Raw genomic sequence first — 22,526 nt, 5'->3', positions numbered from 1 at the left:
CCCCCTTTAACCAAGACCCCCACTGAGAAGGTGAACTTTCTCTCAATTTGACCTCGGTCTTTCCACCTTTACCTCTGACTCTAGTCCCTACCCAGTGATATCTTAATTTTCTAGGGCACCAGACCAGACTTTAACTGTTCTTGTGTGATCCCGTTTCTGACATTTTAACACAATTTAGTATTGTTTGGCATCCCGTGGACTATATATAGTAGGGGAATTGGTAATAAAATTAGAAGTTGTTCTGAAACTTCCAAAATATGTCCTGCCCAGGGCCCCCAAAATCCTTACAACCAACCTGCCAGAAGAGTCTAAACTGGGAGAGAAAGGTATTTTACATGTATTGTAATGCTACGCACTGTTCTAAGATGGCTGTGCATTAGAGTAACGAGTCATAGAAATAACCCTCGCACTGCGCCTAACCGGTGGAACTTATTATCCAGCCCCCGCCCCACTGGCGACCCAAGAAACTTAGCCAACAAGGATTGTACTGTTGTGATCGTTGTTGGCCGCAGATTTTATTATGGTTACACACATATTGGCATGACCTCGGTCACATTGGGTTATTTGCGAACTGCCCCCCCATTCGTAGTTTGTTGTACATCCAGTTCGTAAATGACCCCCCAACTAGTTCTGTTGTTAGTCCTTGGTAGTCCTCTTTTGTCCTGTTATCACCAGGACCACCATTTGGCTGGTCACCCAGGCTCTCTGCGGGTAGGGAGGGGTAGCTTTTTCTCACCAGAGTTAGGCCCACAACTCGCTACCTTTTGTGCCCTGCCGACAGGCCGGGTCTGGGCCGCGAGCGCCGTCTCCGTTTGCTACCCCCTTTGTTGGCCAGGCCACATCACCCTGCCGTGCGGCATCCCAAGGTGAGCGTCCCTCCTCCTACACACCGCCCTGTCGGTGTGTCTCCTTAGCCAACCATCGTACAGTTTTCCGCCAACGCTTGTATTGCTGTCCAGCACTGCGACACTGCTGCTTCGTAGGTGTGGGTGGGTGGGTTCCAAGAATTCTCGCCGGTGCGCCGCTCTCCCCGCTCCACAAAGGTAGGAGCTACTTGGGAGAGCGGTTGCTTATATTCCCCCCTTGCGTTCCTTGCGTTTCCCGCCCGCCCGGGTAACGCACCCCCATTGGGGTGTATCTAGCATCGCCCCCCATTGGACGGGGGGGGGGGGTTAGTCGCCACTAGGCTGGCCTGAGGCCGGGCGGGGCTACCAACTGTCGCTTCCGGTCGCCGTAGGCGCCCAGAACCGGTTTCCCCACCACCTTTTGGCGCGGCGTGCGTTATGGCGCCGGCCTCTGAGCCTCTCCCCCCCCTTCGGGGGAGAACGGCGGCCTCTGCAATAACCCTCTCACTGCGCCTAACCGGTGGAACTTATTATCCAGCCCCCGCCCCACTGGCGACCCAAGAAACTTAGCCAACAAGGATTGTACTGTTGTGGTCGTTGTTGGCCGCAGATTTTATTATGGTTACACACATATTGGCATGACCTCGGTCACATTGGGTTATTTGCGAACTGCCCCCCCATTCGTAGTTTGTTGTACATCCAGTTCGTAAATGACCCCCCAACCAGTTCTGTTGTTAGTCCTTGGTAGTCCTCTTTTGTCCTGTTATCACCGGGACCACCATTTGGCTGGTCACCCACGCTCTCTGCGTGTAGGGAGGGGTAGCTTTTTCTCACCGGAGTTAGGCCCACAACTCGCTACCTTTTGTGCCCTGCCGACAGGCCGGGTCTGGGCCGCGAGCGCCGTCTCCGTTTGCTACCCCCCTTTGTTGGCCAGGCCACATCACCCTGCCTTCCGGCATCCCAAGGTGAGCGGCCCTCCTCCTACACACCGCCTTGTCGGTGTGTCTCCTTAGCCAACCATCGTACAGTTTTCCGCCACGCCGCAGGGAGGCTCACGTCTTCTTGCGGCTCCCCCCTTTGCTTGTGGCCCCCCTCTTGTTTTTTTTTTTTTTTATCTGCAACCCGCCAGGGCCATAGCCCCCCATAGGTTGTCCCAGAAAACCTTCATCCCTTCCTCTGATAGATGGACCCCGTCGTGGCCATACAGTTCTTGGCGCCCAGGGTGGATTAGACCGTGTCTGATGGACTCCATGCCGTTGGTGCTGCAAAATTTGTGCATAGCGATGTTCAGTTTCCTTCTAGTATTTTCGACTGCTCTATGCGATTCCGCACCCCTCCATTTCCCCCTGCTGATCATCTCGGACCATATGATGGTTGGGCCTCTCTCCCTGCTCCACGAAGTTAGGAGCTACTTGGGAGAGCGGTTGCTTATATTCCCCCCTTGCGTTCCTTGCGTTTCCCGCCCGCCCGGGTAACGCACCCCCATTGGGGGGTTTGTATCTAGCATCGCCCCCCCACTGGACGGGGGGGGGGGTTTAGTCGCCACTAGGCTGGCCTGAGGCCGGGCGGGGCTACCAACTGTCGCTTCCGGTCGCCGTAGGTGCCCAGAACCGGTTTCCCCACCACCTTTTGGCACGGCGTGGGTTATGGCGCCGGCCTCTGAGCCTCTCTCCCCCCTTCGGGGGAGAACAGCGGCCTCTGCAATATCGCCAACTCGACAAAAACGGAGAATATAAAAAACGGCGCCTTCTAGGGAAATGCAACGAGAGTATCACATCCCTTGTGGTTAGAGGTTTCATCTCCGAGAACAGGCAGGGCCAGGAAATCAGTTTCACGGGCAGTCGCGACTGAAGAAATTAGTAGGCATCTTTAAACAACTGGCATTTAATCTTGGCTCAATTCTCAGTAGCCGTTAACACATTAACTTCAGGAACAACTCAACTTGATTACATGGTAAGAGGTGGGTAAACCGTTTCTCCGATTTACATAATCGGTCATCTCTATGTAGCTTCCGATGTCTGATAAAAAAACAAAATAAAAGGATGCATAAAAACTGGTACTTAAATTGCATATCGTCTAGTTGCTTAAATAAATGAAGGCAAAAACAAATTGCAGCTTTAAGTTACAAGGTTACCAGCGTTACATAGGTGCTTACATTGTTAGAAAGTTATGGAGGTTTTATTTTGTAGGAACTATAACAATTTAGAATCGGCAAAAGAATAAGCATTTTTTCTACAAAAAGTAATATAAATAATTTGGGGAAACATCCTCTATTTTTTTTTTAAACAAACAGATTCACTCGAACTCCATTTCAAGAAAATAAAAAAGAGGTGAAATGTTTCTTTTTTCCGACTGTGACTATGTGGAGATTTTAATTAAGCAATAAAAACTGAGGAAGTATTTTGGGACCGGATATCAGAACACAGATCTCATAACTTGATCAGTTCAAATACCTTATGACTGTGATCAGATAAAAAAGGTGTCAGTGTAGGAACTTATTCAGAAGTCCAAGAGCAATCAGAAGTCACTGGGCTCAGTTTGAACTAATCAGACTTCTACCACTGGCGTTCCGGGCCTTGACCCGAACACAAACAGGTCCTCAAGTGCACCCACCCCATTAGCACTTGACACTCGACGTAACAAGGTTGAGCAGTCCAAGGTTTTCTGGGGGAGGTGATGTGAGAACAGACTAAGAACTCAGAAGATACCTTAAAAGCACGTAATAAATCACCGTTCAACCGCCACTTCAATTTGTAGAAGGCAATGGCGTTAAACTAAAAAATACAATGGAAACACAGTGCCAAGTAAACAAAGGGTAATTCTCGAGGCAATAATGGTAATCTCGGGGACAGTCTGTGAAGATGAAGCACATTTGTCCTCTATCAGGAATCTCTGGGGATCAATTGGAGCAGCTCCTGCAGTATGGGTCACTCACAGCTCAGCATATATCTCCTCACATGGGTGTGCACTCGCCCTCTGCCTCCTGGGTGGCAATGTCACTGTACCTATGTGTCCTTGGCGGATCAGTGACTGTTGGCAGGCAGTGCCTGAAGCAGTTGCAGATCGGCAGGAATTGTGCCATGCGTCCTACGCGCCCGACAGAGTGAAGCAATGTCAGCCCTGGCCCCATAGAGGAGTTCGAACTCAGGGTGGTGAGCGCTGGTGCTTGTAATGCAGGTGAGTAGCAGCAGCCACAGCACCATTCCCGAGCTGGATTTGCTGGGGTGGTCACAATCTTTGCAGTTGCAGTCTTCCTGGGTCTGGCATTCTTCCTCCGGTCAAATCACAAAACCTGCCACCCAAACAAGTTCAATGCCCAGCCCAGGTCCTTCCGGTGAATACCTTGCCAGATATGGTCTTCTCTGCTGATGCCTATCACTTCTTGATATGATGTGCCTTCATAGTTTCAACTGTGGATGGAGGTCGCAAGTCTCCAACTCACAGATGTTTTTGGGGAAAGAAGAGGTATTCAAAGTTTTTTGCTGCAAGGCCCCCTAAGCAAAATGTTTTGAAGTCAGGCCCTTCTCCAAAACGTTATGGCAAGGATGTGGAGAGCAGGAAAGGCATGGCTGAGAGTATAGGAGGCAGGACGTATGAGATCATTTCAGGGGTACTTTTTCTGTAGCTCGTAATCCATACTAAATGGAAGAATCATAGAAGAGCAAATGCACCAAACAAAAACAGAAAATGATCAACATTGCTCCCAATAAATGGGAAGTTGTGAGCCCCTCACGCTCTTTGGCCCAATGCGCCTACACATGCTGTGCTAATGACATCTACAGCCCTGAGTAGCAGGCAGACTCCTCTGCTTCTTTCATCCCTTCCCCACATGCCTGGTCATTACTTCAATCTTAAACAAGCATTGGCATAGCCAATAGGTCTCGCCTTTGGGACCTTATAAGTGTTTAGCCATGCAACAGTTGCATAACTAAATACTTATAAGATCCCAAAAGCGAAACCTATTGGCTATGCCAATGCTCGTTTCTGTTTATTACTGCTCTGTAGTAATGGCGGCGCACGGGTGCCACCATTACTACCTAGAAATAATAAACTGGGAAAAAAACCGCTCACGGAGAACATCAAAGCGGCCGTGCGGCCGCGAAAGTGATCGCGATCTAACATCAGAGCTGAACAGGAAGCAAGCAGCCTTCCTCCCCTCACCTAAGCCAATCACAATGCTGACATGCCAGGGTTGTGCTTGGTGGGGAGGCGCCCAGCCGGGCGTCTATGGGGGGGCCAGTTTCTCTTTGTAGGCTGCATGCAACCTACATAGAGAAAAGGCAGAGTGCGCATGACTGGTTTGGTCGGCTGCAGTCAGGGCCCGTAACATTGGGCAAGCCACTCCTCCCCGACCCGCCCACCCCCAACCAGGCATACCCTTCTGCTTTCTCGCAGTGCGAGAAGCAGAAACATAAAATGGTAGTTAGTATAGTATAGCTTTAATCAGTCATTTAGTTGCAAACATAAAGTCCATTCTGAGACTTGTAGGCTTGCTCTTCTCGTTAAGTATTTTGTCACAAATCCCAAAAGCCACACCATCAGGGCGACAATGGGAAGACGCCACATATGGGTGCCGAGTTACTGGAAGCTACGTGCAGCCTGTTTCATAGTGAGGATGAAGCGTCTGTTCGAAGGTCGATCGCATGGTTAAGCTGGTGATTCAGGGGCCTTGCTCTGGCCGCATTTACCTCTCCTCATCCTGCGGAGGTGTTCGCCCACTATCCCGCCCTGAGTCAGTGGTTTCCAATGTGCTCCCTGCTCCCGAGCTTCAGTCTCCAGCAACTCAGAGACGTGTATAGAATCTCCATGGCATAGAAAACAAGCATTGGCATAGCCAATAGGTCTCGCCTTTTGGACCTTGTAAGTGTTTAGCCATGCAACAGTTGTTGTTGCACCAAAGAAATTGTGCTGCATAAATAAATACTTATAAGGTCCCAAAAGCGAGACCTATTGGCTATGCCAATGCTTGTTCTTTGTAAAGAAATATATGCTTGTTTCTATTTCTTTACTTTTGCTATAATCGCGGCACCAGCGCTTTATTTTTAACATTAAAAGTAAACCGACGGTGCCGCGATAATACCAAAGGTAAAGAAATAGAAACAAGCATCTATTTCTTTACTTTTGCTATAATCGCGGCACCGGCGCTTTATTTTTAACATTAAAAGTAAAGCGCCGGAGCCGCGATTATACCAAAGGTAAAGAAATAGAAACAAGCATCTATTTCTTTACTTTCACTATAATCGCGGCACCCGCGCTTTACTTTTAACACTAAAAGTAAAGCGCCGGTGCCCGATTATAGCAAAAGCGCCTTCATGAAGTACAGTACCCGTGACGGAGACATATGGCGGCTGCGCGCGTTCACGCGCACATGCACGCAGGCTTTAGGCCAGCGGCTGCCGCACTTTGAAAATTCCCTTACAAAAATTCGTGCAACAGCGCTGTTCTAGGCTCGACCTAAAAAGTGAAGACCCTGGGATTTATATCTGATACAAACCTTACCTGTTAAATCAATGTTATGGTCAAAGTCAATCAACAAGAGCCTCAAATCAATGCAATCGTCAAAGGTTATTAACGTGCACCGCTATGTGCCACTTAAAATACGCCAGCTAGTGTGACCTGCTCTCTGTGAATGGAGCTGATAAAGTGCTTGGTTTTGTGGTGCCAAGATTATTGTCATGTGATTTATAAAGGCTACCTAAGAAGCTTACAGACATTTTGCAGAGATTTCATAACTATGCTGTCAGGATGCCAATAAATCTGCAGAAGGACAACCTCATAAAATTTGCCTTGAAAGCTCTCCACTAGTTTCCGAAGGAGTTTAGGATTGCCTTTAGTGTGTGCTGCTTTGCTCACAATGCCTCCGGATTTATGAAACCTCCTGGTTTGTTCAACAAGTTGTGATTGCCAAAAGCAAGTGTTTCGTAATGATCATGATGAATCTGTCAAACATTGCAGGTGACAGTGACGCATATTGCCCTCTTCAATGTGACTAAGTGCATGCCCATGTTTTTGACCTTATGTGATTTAAATTAATGAACATGATCACATTTTGGGCAGTTTTAAAGTGTCATTCAATCACGAAAGCATATTATTTCTATGCCAAGTCTGGTGGCTTAGTTAACTAATGTCTCCACTGTAGGTCCCCATGTTCGACCTCCTGGTCACAGGCTCAAATCCTGGCGGGTTTACTCCGCCTTTCACCCTTCTGAGGACGATAAAAAGAGTACCATTGAGGTGGGTACCAATAAACATCTGTTAATCAGCACCAAGATTCCCTTCTGGGTAGACGTACACTTTACAAATACACTTTATGCCTATTAACGAACAGTTAGGCCAATAGGTTAGAACCAGTATTTTTGAGTCTTACCTCACTTAATTTATCATTATGGGTAGGGCCTATTCAAGATAGAAACTTGTTTTACTTCATGAGACCTGACTGCTCAGAATGTTGTTGTGCTAGAACAAAGGCCCCATATACCTGTTAAAATGGTGTCGTAAAAGACATCAACAATTTTCAGGTACTTAAAGCGGGGTTTAAAAAAAAGTGATTTGTCTAATTTATCAGTAAATGGATGGAGTGGTTTTACACAATTGAATGGAGGGTGTGAAACGTGTTTTAGAGCGGTCTGATTTATATATGATTTACTCAATTACACATGAAATAAAAAGTGTAAGTTGGTGTCTTCTAACTAAGTGGCATTGATGATTTGAAAGCAAATTGTATACATTTTGTAACTGGTTTCTTTATTGCCTGAAGACGCATAGTTTACGCAAAACACATGGGCAAGTGGTCTAGACATTTTTTATGTTTTAACTTTTATATTGTGAAATATTTACTATAAATACATAATAATTTTCTTTTGTATGATGATAAAACGTGCCTGTAGCATAGTAACTGTGATGGATGACAAGTGGCACCGACAAAACCGCAAATCTAAAAATGTGCAAACACTCTGAGAGGGTTTCTGGCGTGATGACGTACACTAATACAAGCGCTTGAATATTTCCCAAGTAAACACAGTTGAATAATAAGTGTCAAAGATGTCACCCACTGCACCCCGGCCACGCGTTTCGTTCGGATAAACCACCTCACATCGATGCTAAACACCCCTGGCCTTAAGATAGAAGTGGGAGAGGGTGTGGTCTGGCGGCTAGACTGCCGACTTTGGTGCTGGAAACCAGGGTTCAAGCCTCGGGGTCGCGTCCACATTCTGTGATTCTGGGTAAATCACTGAAACTGTCCTTGTGTAACGTAAGCGATGCTCATGTAAAACGCTCCAATACCTACGGGTGGAGTTCAAGCAATATAAATCTGCATTATATAAAAAATAAATCACAAAGGCCTGTCGCTACAAATAAAGGGTGCAAAATGCTAAACTCTTCAAAGTAGTTAGAATTCCGAGAACTCTGCAAAGCTGAAATGTTCAGATAACAACTCAACTAAAAGTATGACTTTTGGGAAGCTTCCGAAATATACTTTTAGTTGAGTTGCTATCTGAACATTTCAGCTTTGCAGGTAATAGAATAAATACATTATAAATTCACCCCCAATTTAATTTACTGAAATTTGCTTTTTTTTTCAAACACTGGATATTGATATTTAATGTCGTTACCCAAATTTAGTATTTTCTGCAGTTTTGTAAATCTGATTTTTCTCAATGTGTAAATATTTAGGGGCAGATTTATGAGCCCCTTGCGCCACTTTTGCGTCACTTTTCCCATGTTAAAAGTGACGCAAAAGTGGCGCAAGGGGCTCATAAATCTGCCCCTTATTTGGGAAAATCCGGCGCACTGATGTGCTCGCATTTGATCTTTTACTGTTGCTCTCAATCATCTCATTCCAACCATTGGTCACACTTTCTTAATGTGTTTGCGGTCCGGGGTATCGGGTGGCAAATGTGAAGAGAAGAACAAAACAAGCAATAATCTGCTCCGCACACACGCTTTCAGAAACATGCGTGCACGAGAAGAGAGCATTGGAATGTTTGTATTTTTTTTTTTTACTCCGATTTAAGCACAATAATTGGTCGGGTCCAACCTTTACAATAATTGGATAAATCATGTATTTCATCAGTATGGCAATATCGGGAGTACAAACCGCTACAATTCGTTCACAAAGGAAAATGGACACTGAAATCGCATCCAAATCATATTCCCTTTCATACCCACTTGAGAATTTCCTAGGGAAACTCACTCATCGGTTTATAAAAAGCATAAGATCGGGCAACCGAAGGGATATTATTTATGTACTTTACTTTCGCTATAATCGCGGCACCGGCGCTTTATTTTTAACACTAAAAGTAAAGCGCCGGGGCCCGATTATAGCAAAAGCGCCTTCATGAAGTACAGTACCCGTGATGGAGACATATGGCGGCTGCGCGCGTTCACGCGCACATGCACGCAGGCTTTAGGCCAGCGGCTGCAGCACTTTGAAAATCCCCTTACAAAAATTCGAGCAACAGCGCATGCGCTGTTCTAGGCTCGACCTAAAAAAGAAGGATCTGAGCCTACTTCAACATAGAGGCCATGATGGAAAGGGTGACACTCTCGAGAATACACACACCTCTGTGGAGAGCGCAATTTGTTCTTGTTAATAAGTTAATTGCCAAAACAAACTCACACACTGGAATATACTTACAGCCTAACACAGGAAATACTTTTTTCTAAAAGCAGAATGGTGTTTTAAAATACATCTGATAGGTAATTACACCATGTAAAGAAATCAGAAAAATAGAGACTTGTAGGTAATTTGAAAATATTGTGTTCCTCTCCAATACAAAAGAAACTGCTGGTTCCTTTAAAGAATGACAATGATATATTCTCACGGGCTGGTTTGTTTGTTCCTTGGTGTCATAATATAGTCTAAAGGCAGAGTCAGGTAGCCTGTTTTTCGCTGCCTAGGGTTCATTATCAATTGAGTAATCATACAGTCACCATCACAAATAGTTTTTGTTTGGAGCATGAACAGTTGTGACACACACTGCAATTTCTGTGAGCACTGTCTAAAAACATTAACAAAGCCAACTTTATTATTGTTTTTTTTTGTGGTGGTTGGGAGGGTCATGGGGCCGGGGCAGTCGGGAGGGGAAGGGTAGGGCAGGATAGGATAGGCAAGCAACATGAGGGTGGGGTGAGAGGGGGATGAGTTGGTGGCTGCAGACACATGCACTTGCTAAGAGTGCATGCCGGTAAAAAGAAAAAAAAAATATATATATATATCTCTCACCACAAGCTTCCCGTAACTGCTCTTTTCTCAAAACTTCCACACAATCCCAGGGCGATACAGAAGGACGGCACAAAACAGGTCCTGGCAACAAAGGGCTTTATTAAATTATTTCAGCAAGCCTCATTGTTACGAAGCCAACAACAGCAAAGTGCAGGGGTGCATACAAAGAGAATGACCTACTCGTTTCGGCTTGCGCCTTCTACATACATGCATACAAAAAAAAGGCAGGAGCTCCACTGCATGGACAACAAAGACTCCAAAGCCGAGGAGGAAGCCGAAGGCCACGAGGAGCCACTGACCAATAGGAAGTACGTAAATGAGAGTGCCGTGGGAGCCAACCAAGGGTAAGTACAGGTAAGTAATGAGCAGGGTCTGGGCCCATTTAAAGTTTTAGTTTTTATTTTACAAGAGATTTTACAAGCGCTGTGCAGGTGAAACCTAAAAACAACAAAACTGCTACAGAATATTTTTTTCTTTTTATGCACATTTTTGACCCGGGCACAAAACTCAGTGACCCCGCCACCATGACACAGCGGGTCACAGTTTACATATTTTTTTCTTGCACTTTAACCATCGCATGCTGATTAGGACAGTTTGGAAACATACCAAATAAAGAAGGTCCTACTTCTATCCCATTTTCATTTACAAGTACTGGCTGAGACATTTGCACCTCCTGGGACTACAGCCATGGACCACCAGTAGGGCGCGTCCCACAATTTGAAGACCTGGGCTAGAAGCTAACATCAGAACACCTTCCCGGCAGGACCACAGCACCCTTCCCTTTCAGGAATTGAAGCCCTTGGACACACCAGGAACTTTCAGACTTTACTTCTGTAACAATGGTGCAGGTCTTTACCAGCGTCACAGTGGTAGCGCTGGTGGTCTCCTAGGCTCCTTCTGAGCCCTATTTTTCAGAGTAGTGTCTTCTTGTGAAAGAAAACTTCCAGGCCCTCTTGGACAATCGGTCATCTCGATCTCTCAAAGCAGGGTCTAATTAGCCTCTTCTGGCAACTTATCGAGTTTTCCTACCTCAGATTACTGGTCTCGAACCTGGCATGGGGAGTTGGTAGTAAATAGCACAACCCTAATGCTCTGAGAGAGTGTGAAAGAGTGAGTGTGACTGCATGTGGTCAGATCACTACAAGCAAACTTTGGATGCTCCAAAACTACAGAAATCCTCAAAGCATGTACAAAGCACTCTGAATAAAAATGTGACTGTGCTTGAGTTTTTCTCCTGCCCTTAGGGACCAAGTCGAAAAAGTGACTGGACCCACCTTAAAATATTTCGATCAGGGACGCTTGGAGCAGGGGTGCCACTTGTGGGACTAGAAGACAATGGTTGAATGTGCATGGCATCCTGTCTCCACACCCCCCCTTCCTGAGGAGGTTTGATTCACACTGCTGGCAGCGCAATAAACTTATTCTACAACAGACATATTCCAGTACTCTTCACCACTATCAAATACAGACATACAAAATGCAGCTAGGTGCCTAGAAGCCACTTAGTCTACTATGTGAGCTATACAACAAAAACCCAATTGTTCTTTGATTTCAGCTCAACTATGCATTCACCGTCTGAGACTTTGCCAACCTCTTGCCATTCCCCACACTTTTACAGGGGCATTCAAGGTCTGTCGGTAGTCATCTGGTCTCTCAAGTATGGCTGCTCGTTTACAGGAATAGCTGGCAGCCATCTCAGACCCCCACACTGCAGGGCTGCTTCAAGGCATGCAAACATGCTCGACACATGGTTAATGGTACCCATAAGTGCAGTCCATTCTCTCATACTGAAAACCTTATTATGTGTAATCTTTTAAATATTTAATCGAAGTCTGCTTGATTCCCTTTTCCTGGAGGGCAAATGGAGTTCCTTGGTACCCAAACATATAAAACCCTCCTTAAAAAAAAAAAAGCACACTTTGGGAAGCCTGCAGGACACTGTAGTCTAATTAAAGCAAGAGGGCATGTGTTTCACATAAAAATCATTTTATTAGCTTAGCATCAAAATCCTTTATTTCTAGCTAAGCAGCTGGAACTCCCCAGAACAATGGCAGGAAGTCCCTTTTGAAATTGTGAGTTTTAAAAGGACGCATTTGACGCATTTTGATTAAATGCTGAGAAACTGAAGTTAACTCGAAACAGAATGCTACACTTCCTGGAAACCGCACCACAAAAAAGTTCAGGGCCTGCACAGTGCTACTCTTCCTATAACTAAATGGACAGATGAATCCCAGCGTTTTAGGCTTCTAGGCAAGCAGGGTCTTCAGGCGGCTAGCCATGTGACAGAAGTCATTATTTTAGGTCGGAGCCCCCATCTGCAATAGTGTGGGACATTATCTCCATGTATGGCTGGTAGTCAAATGTCATGTCTTTCTGCACAACTGTGCAGCGTGGACTCCAGACAAAACATTTCCAGAATGCAGGATTTCAAGTTGTAGGCTGTAACTGAAGAGGAGAAAGCACATCCTTTGAGGCTCTATGGGGCTTGACTGGCGTCTAGGCGGTGCTACAACTCTGCATGGTCCTCAAGGTTGATTTAGTCAATAGCCGAAGATACCTAGAGAGCTTCACTCCTGATTTCAAACCTTTGTACAACAAAGTACCCAGAAAGTCTTCACTCAGATCAAAGATGCGAGTCCAGCCCTTGGGAGTTCAGGGCTCTAGATCATGGCAGGCATTAAACCCAAACAGAGCAGACAGAACACAAGCATTTGTGATTCATGCAGGCCATGCAAATGTAGCTGATCAGGGTTGCCTTTAACTGGGCTGCTTCCCACAGGGCATAGCGATGAATAATATCAGACCAGGACAGCTAGCCCGGGCTCTACGACAACCCTCACCATCCTTCAATGCACGGTCAATAAACCACCCATACAGTGCGCTAACGTATCAAAAAGGTGGCATGCAGCCTTCTAAAAAACACAATAATTAACTATGTTCAAACACACAAATCCTACCCTAAAACCTCACTTCAATAATTTCTCTGCGTTGGTTGTGAGCAAGAGTTAAAACAGGAAGTAACACATGGTTCAGTCACATGAAACGGGCCCTTCAGGTGCACCGAAAACATTGCAATCCACCGACTTGCATACAAGTTTTCCTTGTTCCACTTTCCCGCCCTCCCCCTCAAGCTTTTAGCCACAGTTTGAAAGTCGTTGGTGGCCCTGTGAGGTTTTAGGGGTTGTTACACTCGTTTGTATACAGTTCATATCATTAGAAAAGATTCAAAACAGCACTTTAAATCTAACATTGTAATGTTCCTAGTCTTTGAAGGTAAAAATACTGCAATGATGGTCCCTCAATTTGCGTGTTATTTCGAGGCATGTTTTCCATGATGCTATTCTATGTGGGTTTAAGTTGATTTTTTCGCCCCCTTTTGCTCTGAATGCTGAGAATGAGTGTGCCTCAGCCTAAAGTCGGCCAGGTTTAGTTAGATGTTATATCTAATGCAGCTCTAGGCAGAGTGAGGCAGGGGGGTTCCTGAAGGTCCATGCCCTACTAAGAACATACCAACATCATCAATCTGTAAACATATCCCCCATATCCCCCATCCCAAAACAGACCACCCTCACGAGGCTTTCAGACTATCAGAATTATAGACTGTGGTGCTGGGGATCTACTCACCAAAACCCAAAGGAAGTCACTGCATCCGCCACACCTCTCCCCAGTCCACCAAGCTCCAGCTGTCACTACTTTCTGTCAACGCTTACCCAAAGGACATAATCCATAAAATGAGCTGGGCACTCAAGATTTGAGCTCCAAAGCCATTACATAGGAAAGCACCAAGGTGATTAAGCATTGCACGCTGCACCACAAAGCAGAGAAAAGAAATATGTATGTCATCCCAAACCGCACCCAATCCTAAAAGCACTTCTTCCCCACCCCACCATGCCCATCCAATGTGGCGTGTACGGCCATTTTAATCAAAACCTACCTCACATTCGCCCACAGAGACTGGGCTAGGGGCCCCAAGGACCAGCCCAGCAAATCTGAGAGCATGCAGTAAAATACATCTGTTACCTACTTTCATTTCCTTAATCATTTGCGAGAAAGATGCACCTTCGACAAACATTTTTTTTACAAATAAACAATTAAAAATTAAACTATTTTTCAGTACAAGGAGTCCAGAATGAATTCATGCAGAGAATGCCGCTCACACCGTTACCCCATGGCGCATGTTAATGCAATAATAATAAATCCACCTGAAAACCGTGTCCTCTAATAAATGCCTTCTATGTAGACATTTCTACGAGTTTTATTTTTTTTTATTCATTTCAGTCACATCTGCCTGAAATAGTGTGGGAAATGCTTGCTACGAGAGATCAGTGCTTAACTTGTAAAAAAAATAATTTGTGCCAGGGCTCTTGTCAGAAGGCCATTGTAGCTTGCACCACACATTGCCCCTGCCAGCGCCATCAATGATAGTAACAACACAACTACTAAGCATCACACTCCTACAAGTGTGACAATTAAGACTATTCCAGGCACCTAAAGCTATAAGAAAGGCTAGGGAGGTAAGTAATAGTCATTTTAAATGTGCATTGAATTAATAATTGACTTGTGTTGTGGTCTTCTCTAAATCAGCCAGACAGCTCCACCTAGTGGCAGACTGTCACAAGCGCCAATGTTGATAATTATGCGCCGGTGCAGAGCACCGGAAAACACTGGCTCAAATTAAGCACTGGGAAAGATGCAAGTCATTTCGCGCCACAACCAAACTGAATTTGATCGGTCCTTTTAAGGGAATGCTTGCCAATGTGAAAGAAAATGAAATGAAAAAAAGACTTCTAAGTTTTTGAATACCTCAAGACATTTTAGCGCTATGGAGGACCTTCACAGAAGTCAGTGCCTAAAGGAGATCCTAACCCCTCATCGGGAAAGAGCATGCAAATTAGAGGAAGACTAATTTTTATATAGTTTTTAATATCGACCCAAAAGGTGAACATCCTAAACTGTCTATTCAAGTTAGTTCTCAGTCGAGCTCTCTAGTACACACAACTGCACCCCGCCTTGTGCTCACACAGTTTACGCTCAAAATAAAAATGTACTATGTGCTCCAAAAGAAACATTCTCAACCAGCCTTTTCAAATTATTCCACCCTTTCAAATATGTGTCCAGGCTCTGTCAAATTAGAACATTGAAATGTTGAGAACTATGATAAAGACAATGTGTTGGCGCCAAGTTGTAAACACTGGTATAAAACCCACTGTTGCCAATTAATCTGTAGCTGTTATTCCCGCCACCACCACCCTCCTCAGGTAATAAGGAGTTGTGCTGGTAAATGAGAGGGGCAAAGAAGATAATTGAGGGAAAATACCACAGTCTCTCCAACCCTTCTCATGTGGTCTCCTATTTGGATAGATCTGCACATGAGGTTTTGGGTGTACAATATGATATGGCAGTGAAGCCTTATCATGGAGTACACTCGCAAATACTGTCTTGGGTCCGGTCAGTCTCATTTATTTAACTTTAGCGCAACTCTGGGTAGCTGTGGCTGTGAGCAGAAAGGATTGGCAAAGGAACTTAGTTTAAATCATTTAAAAGCATCAAACAACGAAATAAGTCACACACCAATAAAGAGACACAACACAACAATAGAGCCTATTTTTAATGAATTTTTAGAGACCTTGATCCTCAAAATCCATCTAAAGTTTTCCGGAGATATACATTTTTGAAGTTTTTATCACTTTTAAATGCAACCACAAACAAGCATTGGTCAACAAAAGGTTTGTAAACTTTTCAAAAGTTTGAAAGAGTTTGTGCGATTATTTCGGCCCAGGTTGGGTGACAAAATCTGTCTGGGAAAACGTCTATGGGGCAGAGAGGGTACATTGGTCAGTTAACTGGCCACCAGAGCATTTTTAAAAGCAAGTTCTAAACTTTACAAGATGACTGCCATAGACATCAATGGAGTAGTCCGGATGTGGAGGATGGAGGCAAAAGACGCAAGGATCCTTCGGTTGTGGTGCGGTCAACAGGGGTGTCTTTGTGGTGGTCCCTCGGTCCACGGTTGATGAGGGGTGACTTTGGTCACAGAGATTAGGGTCCCTCAAAGTCCTTTACATTGGAGTAGCAGGCCAGTCAATGTTGTGCTACGGGTCTCCTTGCAACCTCTGTTGGGACGAAATCCTTAGATGGAGGCTAATGTCCCTTTAGTATGAGAAATCTTGTCTTTGATAGCACTCCCGGGTCCGGCAAACACAGGTGCAACTTTTGGCTATCTCGGATTTGTCCTTTTGTGTGCCTGGCGACTAGCAGCGGCAAAACGTCTGCGGTGGCTACCAACTTGTTGATTTGGGCTTCTTCAGCTCCTGTGTCCCTGGAGCAGGTTCCAGGGGGGATCAGCCAAATGATCCTTGGAGTCACTGCTGTAGGTGGGGGCCAGGAATCAACTTTTTCCCAAGCCAGGAGCAGCAGCACAGTCTAAACTTCTCTAGCCCACAGTGGAGAAGGTGTAGTTCTTCCGACAGTGCAGCCTCTCTGTGTGCTTTCAAGAATAGCAGGTCAGTCTTTCTTCGGTCCTTTCTCTGATTCCAGTGTGATCTGAGGGGCAGGGTGCCAGATTTATCCTTGAAAGAGCCCCAAGGGACCATGCGGTCACTAGCTAAAGGGCTGCTGGGTCCCCTCCTACCAAGTGACATGTTTCCTGCAATGTGCTGCATCTAGCCATCCCAGAGTGCCCCATTCTTGCCCCTTTCAAAATGGCACAACCCTTCCGTGGTTGCCAGGAGCACGGTAGTCCACCCTACTGGTGTGGCTACCAGAGGACTACACGCCCACGGGAAAACTGGTTTGGAGATCAGTTTTCCCTCTCTGCCTCCCAATTATCTGCAGGAACAAAAGGCATCCTGCTAAGAGGTGTTGTTGCAGTCACCCCTTCAAAAGCAGCTCCCCCTTTGAAGCTCGCCTTTTGGGCTAACTCCAAAGTGGCCCTCCTGCGAAAGGAGGTCACACCTTGCTCTGCAGCAACTGCCTTTGTTCCTGGGCCAAAGAGTCATTCACACGTTTCCCCAGGCTGGCAGAAAGCTATCTGTGTGCCAGGACTTTTGTGAGGTCGCTGAACTAGCTGAAGAGCAGAGTGGCAACTTTCTAAAAAGCGCTTTAATAGTGACGTTAAATTCAACTTGGGCACCAGGTTGGGTTTAGTTAAATTGATACCTTACTTGACCCACTTAGGTAGTTCTATTCAGAGTTAGCCAGTCAGTAATTCTGTGTCAGCCAATGGGGCAGCTGACCTTTCCACAGCTAAACAACAATTTAGAAGTGTTGTTGTTAAGACATACGGAAAACATATCTCCTACTTAATAATATATAGCTCACTGCCATAGAGCTCTTTAGGCCTTTCTTAGGGGAGACTTACGTATACTATTGAGGGAAGTGGGGGCTTTGCCAGTAGTTGTAATGGCAAAGTCGAACTCGCAGTGTAAACACTGCCCTTTCAGTTTGCAGGGGCAGGCTAGGGTCCATTTTGTCCTTGTCACATACAGGGTGACATAAACAGTGTAGCAGCCCTATGTGAACATTCTGCCTTACATGCCCAGGGTACCCTGGTTATCATATACTAGGGACTTATAAGTAAGCCAGTACTTGGATGCAACTAAATCAACATATCTTTTGTATATGGCACTGAGATCTGGTTAGAAGGCCTCAGTGAACTGTGAGTCGAAAAACCAGCAGCATCAGTCTAACAAGCATTTTCAATGCAACAGGTCTCGCAATTACGAGATTTTAAGCTATTGGCATTGTAAATGATAATGTCTTTTACTTATGTGTTTTTCAAAGCAACACATATTTAAAAGACTTTGTCACTTCTAATGATAATAGCTCAAACTCTCACAAATGTGAGACCACTTTAATGGTGGCCGCGGCCCTTTCTTTAGATGCTGCGTGCCGTATTCAGGTGACTTTGAGTAGCGTCTAAAGAAAGGGGCGCAGCCAACATTAAAGTGAAAGCGCGTATGAGGCGCTTCTACACAAAGTGTAAAAATAATAAGAGAAAGAAAGCTTTTGTAGCATGGCTGCTAAAGTGAAAGCGGTCACGCTGTAAATTAAGTAAATAAATAAGCGCGCCCGCTAAAGTGAAAGCGGACCGCACTGTAAATTAAATAAATAAGCGTGGCCGCTAAAGTGAAAGTGGACCGTGTTGTAAATTAAATAATGAAATAAGCGTGGCCACTATAGTTAAAGCAGCGCACGCTGGAAATTTTAAAAAATCCATTACTAGTAACAATATAAAAGGTGGCGGCGTGCTGCGACATCATGGGTGGAATAGGGAAGATCATTAAAGAAAATTGTGCTCACCGACTAGATAAAGCAGACCGTGTAACAACAGTAAAAAGTGCAGTCGTTATGGGAGGTTACAAATGCAGACAAGGCGGTCCCAAGGAGGGACTACTAAGCCTATTCACGAATGAAAAGCAATGATTTCGAAAGGAACAGTAACAAGCCAATTGAAAAGATGGGCGGGAAATGGGCGGAGCTGCTATGCCATGCCTCAATTCAGCATGCCTTGTAGAACAGCGCATGCACTGCCCAGGCTTGACCTAAAAATGTGGGGGTGAACATACAAAAAGAGGCATTTCCTTCCACTGCAGAAACATGATAAGGGAGTGGGGTAAGTCTCAACAGCCCTTCTCTCCGTCCGATGTGCCAAACTACAGGAGCGCAGCAGTGTTGCAAATTCGAGAGAGAGGCAGGAATTGTGGAGGCCTTCACCTTCCTTTTTCCAGCGCTCTTGCTGTCCACATGTCAGTTACTATTAAGGAGAGAAAGTGACACTGGAGAAGACCTTTAATGAGCGCTATATCCATCTGCAATGGGCTCTGAAGCTATTTTATTGAACTGGAATGCTGAGAGCCCTGCTGAAAACACTAGAGAATTAGAGGCCCAAACATTTCTGGTATCGGTATTTAGCTCCAACATTCCATCATTTATGTTTCTGGTTTTCTCTGTTTAGTTTAAAAACATTCTATCATTAGGGGGCAGAATCTTTTATTAGCATTATAGCCCTTCCGGCTCAGGCTATAATGTCATTAAATCCCTCCTTCTTGTTTAAGGGCCAGGCAGCAAGGGTAGGGCTTTAAATTACCAGTATAGGCCTCAGCACCAGGTTATACTAAAGCATGCTATATAACTATGCACCAGCGCACAGGCATCTAGAAAGTAACTTACAGAAGCTCAAAATCACACTTGCATCATATATGGTATATATGCAGATGTGCTGAGTGTAATATTTATCACCATTGAGAACTGTGGGGAGGGGCCTCGACCTACTAGAGACGTCTCGAGTGGATCATTATGCCTGTCCCGTTCTTCAACAATGGCCATAAGTAGAATATTACTCTCTTCAGATCTCCATAAAAGTGTTATGTCAAGCAGTTTCCTCATGCATGGCAGTTATAACCAACTTTAATAAACCAGAACCAGAGCACAAGCGGTTACATCACATGAAATATGCCTTGTGAATATAGGACATAGAGATTACTGAAATTAGTTAGGCAGTAATATGGTAGAAACATGTACAATATATAGCCATAGCAGCCTAGTCATAAATATATGACACTACTCTCAAACAGCGTATTTCATAGGACTATGCTTATTTTCAGTAGCAAGGTGTACTTATACTAGTATTACTGCATTAAGGGGTGCAGAATTATGCCTTTTTGGGTACATTTCACTTTTCCCAACTCAAGTTTGAGTTTCACTGCAGAGTAAAGTCAGGCCCCCTACCTGGCCCTTCCTGAAGAAGTTGGGCAGGTACTTCATGGCGTTGCTGCGGATACAAGCGATGTTCTGGTACTGCCCAGGATGAGAGGCCCTCAGTGACTGGATCCGGTCTCTCACGTAGTCTGACACTTTCACACGAATTTCCAAGCCAAGCATTACAGTGTTTGGAAACAGAGAAGATAATTCGACTGGGGAAAAAACGAACAGGAGAAACCTTAAGAGAACTGAGTGCTCCACTGAACTATTTGTTGTTTAGGTTGAAACTATGGTACAAATTGTACAATTAAGCTTACGCCTGAATGTGGAATCCTCACCAACTAACGTCAGTAAAGCTGTGCTAACCACTAGTTGATGTTTATAATTAGGGCACCCACTTTTACCGTATTTTTTTTTAAAACAGTTCCGTCTGTATTTATCCATACATATTTTGTGTTTTGAGGATAAACAGAGTTGTGAAATGGTACAGTTCCACACTTATTTAACGGATACCTTACACTCATACTTCGATGCCTGTCGAGTTTTGGCAAATTAAGCAGTCAAATATAACAAAGTATTACACCACATGTTAACATTGCATTATATACAAATATATGTTAACTAATGCCTGTATTTAAGGAAATCTCATCCTGTTTTTTTCAACTTCCCATGCTTTCTATCTGCTCAGCGGTCGGGCTAGAATTCATGAAGCACAGCATGGAGAGTCACTCACAAGAAACATTTTTTTTGTATTTTTCCGCTTTTAAATAAATACAGACAGAAATCACATTGCTTCCAATCTGTATTTATCTGTAAAAATCAATAAAAACGGAAAACGGGTAGTCTTGGTTATAATACATCCAGTCCCCCGCCCCCCCAATGGAATCGTGCATTTCTGTGGCAGCAAAACGGGCATCATAAAACAGTCACCTACCGCAAATGCCACCTCCTACATAAAGCTCAAATAAATGTCTCTAGCTCGAGTAAACGTTTTCCAGAAGTAAACAATAATAACAGAACTGCTTTAGCTATTTATTTTTGTCTGATTCACTTTTCCACTTCTACTTTTTTGTTAAATAAGACCAAGTGATAACACGTACAGCGGAGAAATAGCATAAGCGATACCTTTGTAAAAAAGAAAATAATCAAATATGTCAGTGTGAGAATTTATGGATCAATGAATTACACAAAGGAGGTAGAGTAATAGCAATTAAGAAACAAATAATTCTTTAGGAGTGCTCACCTAGCAGGCAGTCTGCTTGGAATAGGTACAGAACATAAAACAAGTACCTTGGAAATAGCTTGTCCTATCCAAAGGAGAGGGTATCCAAACTCAGTTTGTCTCGCCTTTCAAACCTTTGACAGTGTTTTTTGGCAATGTTTTGCATCATGGCAAAACAATAAAAACAAGCATTGGCATAGCCAATAGGTCTCGCCTTTGGGACCATATAAGTGTTTAGCCATGCAACAGTTGATGTTGTTGCACCAAGGATATTATTACGCTGCATAACTAAATACTTATAAGGTCCCAAAGGCGATACCTATTGGCTATGCCAATGCTTGTTTTTTTTGTCAGCAGAGCAGCCCCGCCTGCAAAGCTGTTGCAGCAGGAACAAATAAAATGATAAAATCGAGTTATCATAATTTTATTTTTGCTTTAATTACACTTCTGAAAAGAAGTGGGGCGAAGCTCTTCCCTCTTTGTGGAGGAGGCGCCCCTGCGCATTGATCTGCTAGTTACGAGTTCAAATTCTGGTAAGTATGGCTCAGCTTTGCTTCCTTCAAAGGTAAATAAGTTGAGTACCATTCATCTAGGCAGTAGTTACGCTTGTTAACACTTAGAAATGGCAGAAGCGCTTTAGAAGAAACAACTTAATTAGCTACCACAAGTTTCATCCACTGGACTTCAAAAGGAACTTAATCATCCAGGGGGTGTAAGCTGCGCCCTGGATACAATAGGTGCAATAGATCAAAAACTTATGAACAGGTAGAATTACCTCTCTGGGAATATACAGAAAGTGTAAGATCCACGCTCAATATGACACATACTGTACACAAAAAAAGTATAAAGGTGTATCTACCCCACAGGACATAACACATATAGCAGATAAACATATAGAAGACGTAACTGCTGCCCAAGAAGTGAGACACACAGTACATGACAACCATATAGAAGGTGGCGCTACCACCCAGCCGTCATACATGTGGGATACAAGGAATATACAGAAGTTCTAACTAGCCAAAACATACATTAGATGCAACTTCCATCTCATCATGCATATGGAAAATATGAAATAAACATATACAAAATAATAGAGGTAACAACCACTCAAGAAATGGTACATAACAGAAGAAAGGTGTAAGTACTACCCAGGACATGATCAGTACAGGACATAAGCATACACTAGGTGTAAGTACTACACCATGCATCTGGGACGTATGAAATACACAGAATGTATAATGACCACCGAGGACATGAGAATTACAGACATACATACAGAAGGCGCAGTTATCGCTCAAGGCACGATACATCTGGTTCATAATAAACATACAGAACGTGTAACTACCACCCAGTACATCATGAGTACAGGGCATAACCATACTGAAGGTGCAGGTATCGACCAGGGCACGATACGCTCTTTAGATGAAAATATACAGAAACTGTGACCCAGGACATGTGTGGTACATGATATACATATTGTATTGCATATATATTTGGTACAACCGCCATACGTGCATCATGAGCTATAAAG

At 44.4% G+C, this 22,526-nt stretch overlaps 1 protein-coding gene across 1 annotated transcript in view; it reads right to left on the bottom strand.

Moving 5' to 3' along the window:
- Window positions 1–22,526, bottom strand: part of METTL1 (methyltransferase 1, tRNA methylguanosine) — an 82,871-nt gene that overhangs the window by 40,075 nt on the left and 20,270 nt on the right. Inside the window, exon 3 of the mRNA XM_085600048.1 lies at window positions 19,801–19,985. Coding sequence (XP_085456174.1) covers window positions 19,801–19,985 — 185 coding nt within the window. The remainder of the gene's footprint in view (window positions 1–19,800; window positions 19,986–22,526) is intronic.

The sequence above is a fragment of the Triturus cristatus genome, chromosome 4_2, assembly GCF_964204655.1.
Source record: "Triturus cristatus chromosome 4_2, aTriCri1.1, whole genome shotgun sequence".
In the NCBI taxonomy this organism is placed as follows: Eukaryota; Metazoa; Chordata; class Amphibia; order Caudata; family Salamandridae; genus Triturus; species Triturus cristatus.
The sequence above is the reverse complement of the archived record's forward strand: the minus strand, read 5'-3'. Positions and strand labels throughout refer to the sequence as shown.